Raw genomic sequence first — 12902 nt, 5'->3', positions numbered from 1 at the left:
CAACATCCTCCACAATCCACTCCCATCAGTACACAATGGTGCGTGCAACCAATCACATCATTTGCTGTGCATATTTGTGTAACACAAATGCATATATTATAGAAAGAAAACATTCCAGTTAACAATTCCAATATTATTAAAAACACCTGCATATTACAAAAAGAACCAAACAAAAATGAATATGGACAATATTTCGCATATCATAATTTATTGAAAACTCCTTACATAAGTGCAAGTTGATGCATAACAACACAATAACAAACCTTCACCGAGAACAAACAGTATACTGAGCTCCTGCAGCACCTGCTGGCTAGCCAAACCTGGACCCAGCCCCACCGGAGTCGCACAGAACACCCACTCTGAAGCGCTCAGTGGCGTTAATGCACAGGAATAAATTAAACAGTGCTCTTTTTTTGTCTATTTATTTATTTTTTTGTCATGAACCGTAAAACATGATTCCATTCTTCTAAGAGCATACTAAAATATGAACCCAGTCACCAAATTTCGTTCATTTCATTGATTTTGATGTGCATTAGCAGCGTGGACAGGTCAATGAAAATGCTCTTTTCAGCTTGTTAGTTTTACTGCTTGTACCCAGCAAAACATCCACTTAGACATGAGGAAAGAATTTTGCTCGCTTTTAACTTCATGGACTGTTTTGACTCTTAAGCAGATCATTTTTAGACTATTTGTACATACACAGTATAATCAACAAGAACACGACTCAAAGTGGTTTCAAGGCCAGGACATGCGTCTCCATATAAAATGATCTCTTTTTACAACTAGAATTGACATGCCATGTGACTTCAGAGAACTAGAATTCTTTTTATCCTATAAGACAATTAGGAAACAATTGGTTTACCATTTCTGAGCAACAGTAGACATAGAACAAAAGGAGAAATAATGGGTAACATATTTAATATCCACAAATTGTATAAACCTGTGAGTACAAAATAAACCTTCTGTACAAAACAAATGGTTCACATTATGGGAGGGGGGCAGCCTGTGGACCTTTTTCCTTTTCTACAGCACCTATGTCTAGGAAAATTAAGAGGAGGAAATAGCAAAACATAAAAACAAAGCAGATTAATATTATGAAAAGGAATGTGATAAGTCAGATTCCTCAGTATAGTAGATATGTTGCACATTTATAAGCTTTGGTCACTTTTAAATAATGAAAAATGACAGAGACAATAAATGCCCCTATTTTCACAATAAATGCCCCTATTTTCAGTAGCAGATACTAAAATAAGATTCATTCAACTTTTGGGCAAATTACACTGACAAGTTAAAGAACTGTATTTAACACTAAGGTAACACACTAAAAGGTAACAACCACATAAAACATGAACCAACTGCCTGGGTTGCCATACGAGTTTCATGAGACCCCAAAGTGGGTTCTTCACCCTAAATGAATTCATTAATATCAGAGTCATGCAGGCTTGGGTTAAGGCAAGCAAGGTGACTTCCATCTTGTAAATGGTTATTTTTACTGTTAGTCTTTCAGGATTCCTGCTTTTTGTCCTTGTTTTGTTGAATATACCCCAGAGCAGTAACACATCTGATATTTCATTATCAAGCCCATTATATTCAACAAAAACATTTGTGCAAGCAGGACTCCCAAGGATAATAAATTCTTAATAAGTATGGAATTAAATCTCAAGTTAACAAATCAACAAATCTTTGGACAAGCAATTAGAAGTTATGGTAGGGGACATTGTAAAAGGCTCAAAGAGAAAAACTAATCTAGCTGAGCAATGCGGTAGCAAGACTATGTAATTATGATTATGTAATTAAAAGTTGTTTCCATGTGTGTGAGATTTCTAGTGATTTCTAGCCCAAGAGTGAGTGACCACAAGGCTTCTTTCCTCATGCCAGAGACCCAACAATGTTTTTCAGTCAGAAAGTGCTGTTATTACTGAATAAAAATGCTAACAGTAATGTTTTAGCATTGTTAGCAATATCATGATGAGTAATGGCTGTTGTTAGCCATATTAGCATTTTCTATGCAGCTAATCCGTCATATACATTAATAGGTCCATCTATTAACAGCAGATATGTAAACACTTTTTAAAAACACACATATAAGGGAACAGCACCAGGTATGTTAAGGTATGTGTGGTGCATAGGCATGCTCCTTTATCATCTGCATATTCTTATTTGAAAAATAACTGAATAGAGCATGTGTATGATATAGCAACCACATAGAACAGATGCTGTGGTGAAAGTCTACAGGCTGGGTCTCAAACAAAAGAGTCTGGCAAGAGTTCACTGTCTCCCTGTAGTGCACTAAGAGTTCTCTGGCTCCTCATAGTGCACAAGGGGCATTGCCTGCAGTACAGCAGTAGAAAAATGGGAGACCTTCACATTATTTTTGTTACATTTTATGAAAACCCTTTGACTTTTTTCCACTTTATGTGGAAACAATCTGTATTGCTGTGGCCAAAGGAACTTTCTGCATGTTCACAGGAATATTGGCAGGTTTGTTTGTGTGTGAACAATGCTATAATTAGCATGTTGTTGCTTTGAAAATAGGACTACAACCGAAGTAACAAATGGTGATAAGGGGATTATGAACTTATCCTCGACAAGCCAACTTCATTATTTCATTGTCACTAGTTTCAGCTGTCACTTCATGCATTTCCCTGAATAATTATCTTTGCTTCTACCATTTAAAAGAATTTCATCTTAAAAACATCAAATATCACATTTACATTTAAATTACATGTATCACTTGCTAAGGGAAAAAAATCTTTGGCCTACTTCTTGTTTACCCAGACAGCGAATTTTGCGTTTTCAAACATGCTTAGACTCCTTCAAAAATCAAGATCAAGTACATTGTGGCAGGTACTTGGGCATTATTTAACTACTCAAAAAACTCTTTCCGCTCTATGCATATCACTGAGTGACAATCATGGAAAACATGATAACAGAATTTTACACATTTTCCTTTATGTATTTTAATTCTACATGGAATGGCACTGAATATTTACTGGTCCAGTACTGGTCCTCTCTCTTTTTTGTAATTAACAACAGTCTAAATCATAATCACCACAGAGTAGCTCCCCTTTGTGTCCAATCAACACAGGCAACCTTATAAAAACATAAGTGGCATGTTAATGAATAATCCCATTAGTGGGATGATTGTGGCAGGCCATAAACAGCCAAGGAGACACACTCATGCTAAAAGTTCCCAGCCTCTGACAGAGGTTTTCTTTTCAGTGCTGCACTAATGTGCTCAGTAGCAATGGCATCCGCTCTGGCCCTGATGAAAATGAATTCAGGTGCAAGTTGGGGCATCTGCCCTCCAAGTGTCATGCACCCTCTATCTGGCACACACGAATAGCCCCTGCTCAATATCGATCGCCCGGCGTTTGGCCGCAATTTGTATTCAAATTGTTTGAGTGTCCCAGGCATGGAAAATGTCAAATAGAGGCAAATTTGGTAATCAGGCTGGGTGAAAGCAAAATGGAGCAAGAAGGAAAGATGGATGAAATAAGAGGACAGATAGTAGGAGAGAATGACAAAATATAGAAAGGGAAGAAGAGAGAAAGCACAAGTGAGTGTGCTGATGTAGGGGGGAGTGATAGTACTGACAAAGCAGTTATAAACTAAGGACAGAGATGGAGACTGGGGAAATAAAAGAAAAACGTGAAAGAGAAAACAGAGAGCAAAATGTGGAGGCGTTAAGTGATGAGCTACGTGTATGTGGGTGCGAACATGGTGAGCGAATGAGAAAATAAACAGAGGAGGTGGAAAAGGCGGAGCAAGGTAGGAGAAGATAAGAAAAACAAAAGAAAGGACTGGCAAATGAGGGGGGGCACTCTAGGAAGCATCGATGTCAGCTCTCTCCCAAAGCCAAAGTGTAGCAGGTCTATATTTATCAGCATGTTGCCATGGACAACCAATGAGTTCACAGAATGGACTTTCGGAAAGTGGTTTTCCTGCCCACTGTCTCAAACAAATGAATCATAGGTGGAAAAGCCAGTAGGAGAGTGAGTTAAAGGACACTTTTCCACACAACAGTCAGAAACACTATGACTGAAAGGATTAATTAAAATTCCCTTGTAATGCCATGTTGCTCCTGTATTATTATTTTAATTGAAATGACCCAGACCTGGTGAAAATAAAATACATGGTACTGTACTTTCTCTTTCTTTTGTGCCATTATTAGTGTTTCTTCCTCTTTATGTAGCTTCATCAAGCCACGTCTGCATGATCAGGCATCAAGAAACACTTTTTCTCTTCACTCTCCTTTCTGCTACACTACAACAGTTGAATTTGCTGTCAACAGATGTACTGAGTGTATATATGCATCCTCAACAAGGCTTCTTACTGAGAACTAAACACATAATAAAAGCTGACTGGTGAGCAAAAAAGAAAACAGGTGAATTGGTACAACCCACTGGAATGTTGTAGAGTCAGTCAGCCTGTATGGGTCATACCAAGTGGGCAGAGCAAGAGGGGGAGCCTTGGAGCAGCAAGTGGGCTGCTGAAGGGTCGGGATCTATTAGTCATACGGGCCCCTCGGTGATGCCCTCCAGAGGTAGACTGGTGGCGTTGTCCGTGGGATGAGGCTGGTCCTCGGTGATGGGTGCATGTTGGGAGACGCTCAGTGCCAGGCTAACATAAGGCAAGTGGCAGTCTGTGTGCAGGAATGGTGGGTAGTGCTGCCGGTAGCAGATATAGGCAAAGAGCAGTCCTATCACTCCCCCGATGAAGGCATCTGTGAAAACAATTCAAAGTCTTTCAATAGTTCTCCGTTAGTGATCCCTCGCATAAGCTCAGAACACATTACAAATGATTTAGTCTCACTAACATTGTTATGGTTTTCCACTATTTGAGATATGAGAAAATATGAGAAACTTCCATGTTAAAGCATAAAAAGAAGTGAAATGTTGATCCATGCGACCAACATCTTCTCATCAAATCTCATGTTTACTGGGATGTCATTTACTAGAATTACTAGAATCTTATGTTGAAAAGATGATTGCTTGAAAATCCCCACACTCAAAGATTATTTTCAGGAAAAATGTTATCTCCCATGTAATCTCTTTATTTGACAAAAACATCCATAATCTGATTGTCTGTCATAGTTACCAATGATGTTTTACATTTTAAATACATAATCCCTTTATGTATTCTGACACTTTGGCTGATAAATGCAGTAATGGGTTGGAAATACCATCACAAAAACAATACCCCTTTCTGGACAGTAAACCTTAATGTACTGTATTTCACCCAGTTCAGTGCTGAGGTTGGCATACCCCTCACTGATTTTTTTTCCTGCACAGACTAGTCAATTTAGAGAATACAGTTATTGAATCAAGGCCTACACAAGGTCTATGTTTAAGACAAACATGCTTAGAGAGAATAAGACAAACACACTGACTTCAAGGTCCAGAAATGGATTGGGATGGAAGAATGCAACATCTTAAGTTTAGAAGAAAGACAACATCCCAAACACCTCCCTTCTGGTTATCTCCTCACTGTCCTCCTTGCGTATTCTGCAAGGTGGTAGAGGTGGTGGTGGTGGTGGTACTTGACCAGCCTTCTAGCGCAAAGCACAAGCAGCCCAGAAATCCAGGTGATCCAAGGTCTCCAAGATCTTTGGCTTTACATTCATTTTGCAAGACATAACTAATTAACTAAAGGTGTGCAACACTCACAAGTTGGACATTAAACCTATAAAACATAACAACACTTTAGGATCTGGCACTAAGCACTGAGGCTTTTCTGTCATTGTTTTAAACCAAAAACATCCTTTTACACACTGTTTTGATCTCAAAATACATCGAGAGATTAAGATTCCATCACATTGGTACATTCACCACTTCATTGCCTGTAACTGCCACACTGCTGAGGTTTAAACTAAGGTGCAGCAGCCACCACTATCTCTCTGTTACTCAATGTTCTGCTCCACTTTCCTGTAAATATAAGTGCCTAGAGAAAACTCTGTTATGTGCTGCTTAGAGCCTGCACAAATACGCTTCTCAGTTTCCCCGCCTGTGAAAACCACCCTTGATGAAAAACTTTGTTCAACACGCCCTCAGCCAGCAGCAGTCCTGGCTATTGGTTAAGGAACTCCTGCTCGGAGTTCCTGCTCCACACAATGGTTACCAGCTTGGATGTCAGCTGTGGACAGAAGCAGTTTGTGTTAGAAGGGGCCTGGAAGGGGTGGTGGGGTGGTGTTAACAGGCCCATTCTCGGATGCCATCTGCCTCCTGTTTGGGATTCATGGGAAACTGCTAGGAGGCTGTAGCGTTATCCACTACTTCAAAATGAACCCAAAGGAGTGGAACAGAGATGACCTGTAATTTTGTAATGTTAGAGGAAGCTTCGTCCTTAACCCCTTTAACCTGATTCAGAGGATTATCCTATGATCAGCTGGTCTAGTTAGCTATGTTCAGACAATAAATCTTAAGAATAATTTTATATAAGATATATAAGAGGAAGCATTTAAAAAAAACGTGTGTTTGTGTGTTTGTGTGTGTGTGTGTGTGTGTGTGTGTGTGTGTGTGTGTGTGTGTGTGTGTGTGTGTGTGCGTGTGTGCACCTACACTTCGTAATCAGGTATGCCGCTTGCATAATCAGCTGGCCAAATGAAGAGACAGAAGCCACTGACAACAAGAAAAGGAAACTCCTCAAAATGCACAGAGGGATTCATCCCAAATCTAGCATTCTGAGACTGTACACTAAGCAGAAGGAGGGGGTCCGAGGACTAGTGAGCATCAGAGCCACTATCCAGGAAGAAACATCCAAGATCCAGGAGTACACCAGGAAGATGGGAATGAAGAGGAGCAGGTGGATGGGAATGAGGAGGAGCAGGTACCATCATGAGAGGATAAACCCCTGCACACTGGCAAATAGTGGCAGTGGCTGATATGGAGAAATCCAACCAATGGCTGGAAAAAGATTGATTGAAAGGCAGCATGGAGACACTAATCATGGCAGCACATGAACAAGCCCTGAATACAAGATCAGTAGAGGTTGGGATCTACCACACCAGGCAGGACCCCAGATGCAGGTTGTCCAACGATGCCCCTTAGACAATCCAGCACATAACAGCAGAATGCAAAATCCCTGCAGGCAGAGCATACAAACAGATCTGTATTGAACACAGTCTGGATGTTCTGAGGTCAAAGTGGGATACACCCCCAAAGGTGGTGGAGAATGACAGAGATAAAATCCTGCAAATCTTCTGGAAACAGACTGAAAAATGGCTAACCAACTAGATATAGTAGTGGTGGACAAACAGCAGAAGAGGGACATAGTGATAGATGTAGCAATCCCAAGTGTAGTGAGGATAGATTCAAAATTATTCACCTGATGAAGTTCTAACCTGGTCAAAAGGGGAGCTCTCTTTCACCCCTATGCCACAGACCAGACCTGGGACATGCTGGAGCCTGGAGGATTAGCAACAAAACCATAAAAGGCCCAGCTATCAAGATGACCTGGTCCCTGACCCTCAGCCCCCTTCCCTCTAAGGATTTTAAACTGATGGATGATAAAGTGAAACACGCTTACCAGCCTGGGTATAGTAAAGAAGACAATAAATTCCATTACACTCAAATTCCTACTAGGGCAAGTAATTTTGCTTCACCCACATATTCATCAAAATAACACCTCACCATTTAATCCGCTATGATGTCAGATAATCAACCAATAATGTATGGTGATTTTAATATAATTTCCAAATTGTGATGTGTGCGCCTGTTGTTTTATAAATACCTGCTGTCGCATTATTCTGTTCATTACTTGTCCTTCATTTATTTGTATTATTCACTCATATTACCTGATCTGCGTGTTGCCTAACCACATGCATACTGTAAACAAATTGTTACTTACTCCTAATTGTGTTTACCAGAAATCCTACATGAAACAATTAGACAATATATTAAAGTTAGTAGTTTGTAATGTCTGAAACCAATCAAGAAATTAAAATAGGAAATTAAATTAAAATACTTGATTTTGTTTATGACACTTGGGATTGCTACTGCTGTTATTATTATTATTATTATTATTATTATTATTATTATTCCTTTATTGCTTTATTTCCCTATTTTCTTTATAATTGATTCGTGGTAGATCTTATGTAATTCCTGTATACCTATATCTCTTAACAGAGGTTATTGAATATGCAAGCCTCGTTTCTTCCAAAACTGACAAATTCTACCCCCTCAGTTGAGTGGAGAAGTTGGGTTGGTGAGTGGAGCTGAGAAGCTGAGAGATGAAGAGAGGAGTCTATCGAGTTGAGTAGTCTAGTCAGGTCCAAGGTGTGAACTGCAACTGAAACATAGAATGGGGGCCACCCCCCCCCCCCCCCCCAGACTACAGTGAAGACAAAGGTTTTTTTCCTTCTTTTTTCATTTCTCAAACAAGTCTTATTATCTTATTAATTTCTTTTCGTTAGTGTGTAGTCGTCGGAATTGACCCATCATGACCCTTATTGAACACACTCATCCAATACACTGCCGGTAAAGAACCCACTCTATTTTCGGAAAAGGTCTGTACACGAAGGCCTATGTGACTCTCACTAGAGCCAGATCTGAAGGTCCAATTCCTTGAACTAAGAACCCTGGTCTCCACACCATCACTGAATGTCAAGAACTACAAGGAACAGTGGACTGTTTCAGAGTCATCGGACAATTTCACAGGAAGGGCACTACTCTCATTAACAGTCAAGCAGTTGGGTGAAAGACTGATCTTAACCTCTGGTACGCTGACCTGATGCCCAAAGTCAAATGCACTCTCCCTTGTACTCTCTGCGCTGTCCGAACGATCCAATGGATCACGCTCATGCATCTCCAGACTGTTCCCCAGCGAGCTGTAAGAGCCGACATTTCTTTCCTATGTTACCAGTTGGTATCATTAATAGCTTTATTGTTTATTAATCAAATTAGAATAGTTAATGTTTTCCTCAACTGTGACACAGCCTCATAACTCTTAATTAGTTTCCCACTTCACTGTTTGCAACGGCTTTCTCTCCTGATCCTCTTATTAGACTATAGGACTATAGGCATACTTTTATTATGAATTTGTTGATTAATAAGGTTAAGCTTTTTGGTCTTGATCAATAAGTAGATTACAAGGTTGATTTCTCCCATAGATTGCATAAATCAATCTATTTACTTTGTTTCTCTAATAAATTTTTAAAATTAGCTTATCTTGTTAGCTGTATCCACCATGATTTGTTTGTGTTAACTTTAGCATGTTTACATTGTTAGGCTTGTAATTATAATGATTCTAGTGAACTAGACACTCCTGGTCATTTATAAAATCTTAGTCACTGATTGTGGTGCATGTTTCCTTATCTCGGCTTATTCAATACCTTGGTTATTATGTCTGCGAGCCCGAGTGATGTGTTTGGTAGATGAGAAAATCACGTATCGAATTGGCGACTTTCATGAGTTGAGATTGAATTATTAGTCATTAATATGTTAATTAAAATTAATACATTTTCCCTGTTAATCAGGGTGGTGCCCCAATTAAATTTAACAACAGTAACTAACAACTCACTAACACTACAAAAATCACTACACAAGCAATAGCAACATCAGGAACAAGGAACAAAAAAAGCTCAATAAATACCAAGGGCTGAAAGAAGAGCCTAAGAAGATGTGGAAGGTGAAGGCAGCAGTGGTTCCCATGGTAATCGGAGCACTAGGGTCTGAGAATGGCTCCAGCAGATCCATGAAAAAGCATCCAAGATCTCCACCCAGAAGAATGCAGTCCTGGGAACAGCTAAGATACCACCCAGACCCTCAAGCTCCCAAGCCTCTGGTAGCAGACTAGAGCTCTCTTTCTCTCTTTCTCTCTCTCTCTCTCTCTCTCTCTCTCTCTCTCTCTCTCTCTCTCTCTCTCTCTCTCTCTCTCTCTCTCTCTCTGTGTGTGTGTGCATAGGCACACTTTTTTTTTTACATTGCCTAGCAAACATCTGCACCTGTAATATAGAAAATCAATAACAAAGCTTAATTTTTATAACCTTGAAACCTTTATAATCCTTATAATCATGAAAATATGCCTCAGTATAGGGCATGCATTGCTGCACGCCATGAGTTCAGTTTAGCTGCTGCATATATTTTTCTGTTGCTTGTAGCTAGTTTATAGCTAGCTTTACACAGCTAGCTAGCAATTTTTTTTTCTCAGAATATAATTTATATCACACAACACTTTACTTTCATAGTAATAATGTACATTAGGAGAGCACCGATTTACATACATATATGTGAGGCTTAAAGAAAATGATATATTGCGAGCTACTTTGAAATTTGGAAATTGAGCCTATTCTCTGTTTATTATGTCGGTGTAACCTCAACAACAAAAATCTAGTACACTGCTGCTCTTAGTGCATAGTTAGCAATGGGTTAGCAATGTGCTACAAAACTGTAATCTTTCCTCCAGCAAGTCTAACAGTTCTGCTTTCACTCTCTTTAATTCAAAGTCAAAAAATATCATATTCAAAGTCAGTTCATACTGTGTGGTTGTGTGCAGGAGTGTTTGTGTGTGTGTGTGTGTGTGTGTGTGTGTGTGTGTGTGTGCTCATGCAGGCATGATTATGTACATGAAGCTATCAAGATTCATCAATTGGCAGATGTCTTCTGACAAGCAAAGAGGACGACAGCTCAGACACCATGATCAAAGTGTTGAAGACTGCAGGAAAAACAGCAGTTTGGAAAAATACTGCAAAAATTCTAAACCTAAAATATAAAGCAATTCACTTTTTTTCTTTGGCTTTGACACAAGTTGAAGACCTGTTCAGTTCTCCAATTTCATCTTGTCTCTCATGACTTAAGGGCTTATCAGTGATGTCTGACATGTTTGTACCTCTCCGCCCCTCTCTGATTAATGATGACAGCAAGCTGGGGTACTGGGTGTTCCAGGATAACGAAAGGGACTGATGGCTACAAGAAGATCAAAACCATGTAACCACAAAGGTGTTCATTAAAACAAGTCTATAGGGCCACTGCTAAATTCTTTATATTAAACAGGTTTTAATATAAAGCAACACATGTTCGTAAACTAACAGCTCTTCTTGTTGCTGTTCCTTGAGCAGCTCGTTAAAAATCTTTTCCCATCTGTCTGCTGTTATAACCTAAACAGAAGCTCTCAGGGAATCACTGACCATGTGATGTTCGTGAAATGCTACAGACAGTGGCCTTTTACTCCAAAAGACTTGTGATGTGAGTTGGGTCAGGGGTATGAAAATACCACAGTGCAGCAGAATGTAACATTTATGTTCTACATTCAACTCTGAAGTGCTATGACTCTCCTGTACAAAGGTTTGACATTTCTGCCTTAAGCATTTAAAAATGATTTCCATTGCAGTAGGTAATTCAGGAGAGATGAAAAGGTTTGATTGCAGAAGGCTAAGCAGATGTGAATTCCCATTCAACCCTGTTCGGATCAAACCAGCATCTAGCCCTGCTGCCCGTGACCTGGGCTGTTAGTTCAGGCTGCGGAGTCTTGTTTGGGAGCCGTAGGCAGCCCTGGACTCTTCCCCTGACCTTGCCAGTGGTGCTTGTAGTCACAGGTGCGAGACAGGGCGATCATCATGGCGCTGTAGAGCGGCAGGATCATGGCGCAGAGACGCCAGCTGCGCCCGCGGCCACTGTCCGTGAAGCACTGCAGCTTTCCCGCCAGGTAGAATGAGGTGAAGCCCAGGCCAGAGAAAGCGACTGAGAGACAAACGCATACACAGACAGAGAGAGAGAGAGAGAGAGAGAGAGAGAGAGAGAGAGAGAGAGAGAGAGAGAGAGAGAGAGAGAGAGAAAGAGAAACAAGAGGTAGAGGCAGAGAGAAAAGCAACAAAAGGCAAGAGGAAGGATTAGTGAGAGACAGAGAGATTCACACAGTGAGTTCTTGATTCTAGAACAAAGAGAAACAGGCTTAAAGCTGAAATTGCTTTGTTTAGCTATAACAGTCATGGGATCTAAAATTCCCATATATTGGTTTAGAACCAACAAAATGTTGAATTGTTATCCAACTAGAGCCTGATCACATGTTTCTTGCAATCTCTCAAACTTTATGTGCATGCTATGAACTCAACATAACATGTTAAAAACCTCAGAACAAGGCTGTCATTGGCACAACAGGGAGGGCTGAAGAAATGATCATTAATTCTTTTTTCTGTGGCTGATGTTCTGACGTAACACACTCCCCAGAGAGTCGAAGATGAAGGCCAGATTTCCCAAGATTCTTGCTCCCACTCTCACTCAACCTGTTGCCCTGGAAACCTGAGGTGACATGGCTGGAAATGGTTCTGCACAATGTACGGGTCTACTGGGAGAGAGTGCCACAACTTAAAAAGCTTTTAGTCACTCTAGTCCCTGGAAACAGAAAAGATCTCAGAAATCTGTTAAACTAGACTCTTTATGCCACAGCTTATTTTGAAACCTTTAACAGAAGAGCTAAGTACCATGGAGAGTATGACTTTGTGGGTCTTTTTTAGCATTCATGCTTTTTAGGTTAGGCCATTAAAACTCTAAACCAAATATTTTGTGTGACTAAATAGGTTCTCGGTTCTTCATAGCATATTCATGAAGAAAAAATAAATGAGTAAAATAAAATAACTCGTTAAGAGAATCAATATCAACACATTTTCTTTAATGAGATAAACAAGTAGTGTGATCAATAAGTATATTTAAATACATTTTAATCACATTTAAATCATTTTGGATCTTTTATTACCTATAATAGCAGCTCATTCACTTGACTGGTCATTTACTGTGACTATGACTACAGCAGTTGCCAGGAATCTTATTTACTAGATGACACTTTTAGGTTTCAAGTTAGCAGAACCCAGTCATGGACAATTAAATCAGTTGAAATTTGTGTAAAAATCCAATCTGATCTCCCAGACGTCAAATTAACTTGATTAATTAAATGATGTATGAACATAT

General features: G+C 39.7%; 1 protein-coding gene across 1 annotated transcript in view; it reads right to left on the bottom strand.

Annotated features, from left to right (window-relative positions):
- Positions 1–226: 226 nt before the first annotated feature.
- plpp4 (phospholipid phosphatase 4) overlaps positions 227–12902 on the bottom strand; it is a 61216-nt gene continuing 48540 nt past the window's right edge. The window contains exons 6-7 of the mRNA XM_027026355.2: positions 11508–11678; positions 227–4726 (exon numbers count right to left, since the gene is read on the bottom strand). Coding sequence (XP_026882156.1) covers positions 4515–4726; positions 11508–11678 — 383 coding nt within the window. The 3' untranslated portion in view covers positions 227–4514. The remainder of the gene's footprint in view (positions 4727–11507; positions 11679–12902) is intronic.

Source organism: Electrophorus electricus, chromosome 11 (genome assembly GCF_013358815.1).
Source record: "Electrophorus electricus isolate fEleEle1 chromosome 11, fEleEle1.pri, whole genome shotgun sequence".
NCBI classification, from domain to species: domain Eukaryota; kingdom Metazoa; phylum Chordata; class Actinopteri; order Gymnotiformes; family Gymnotidae; genus Electrophorus; species Electrophorus electricus.
The sequence above is the reverse complement of the archived record's forward strand: the minus strand, read 5'-3'. Positions and strand labels throughout refer to the sequence as shown.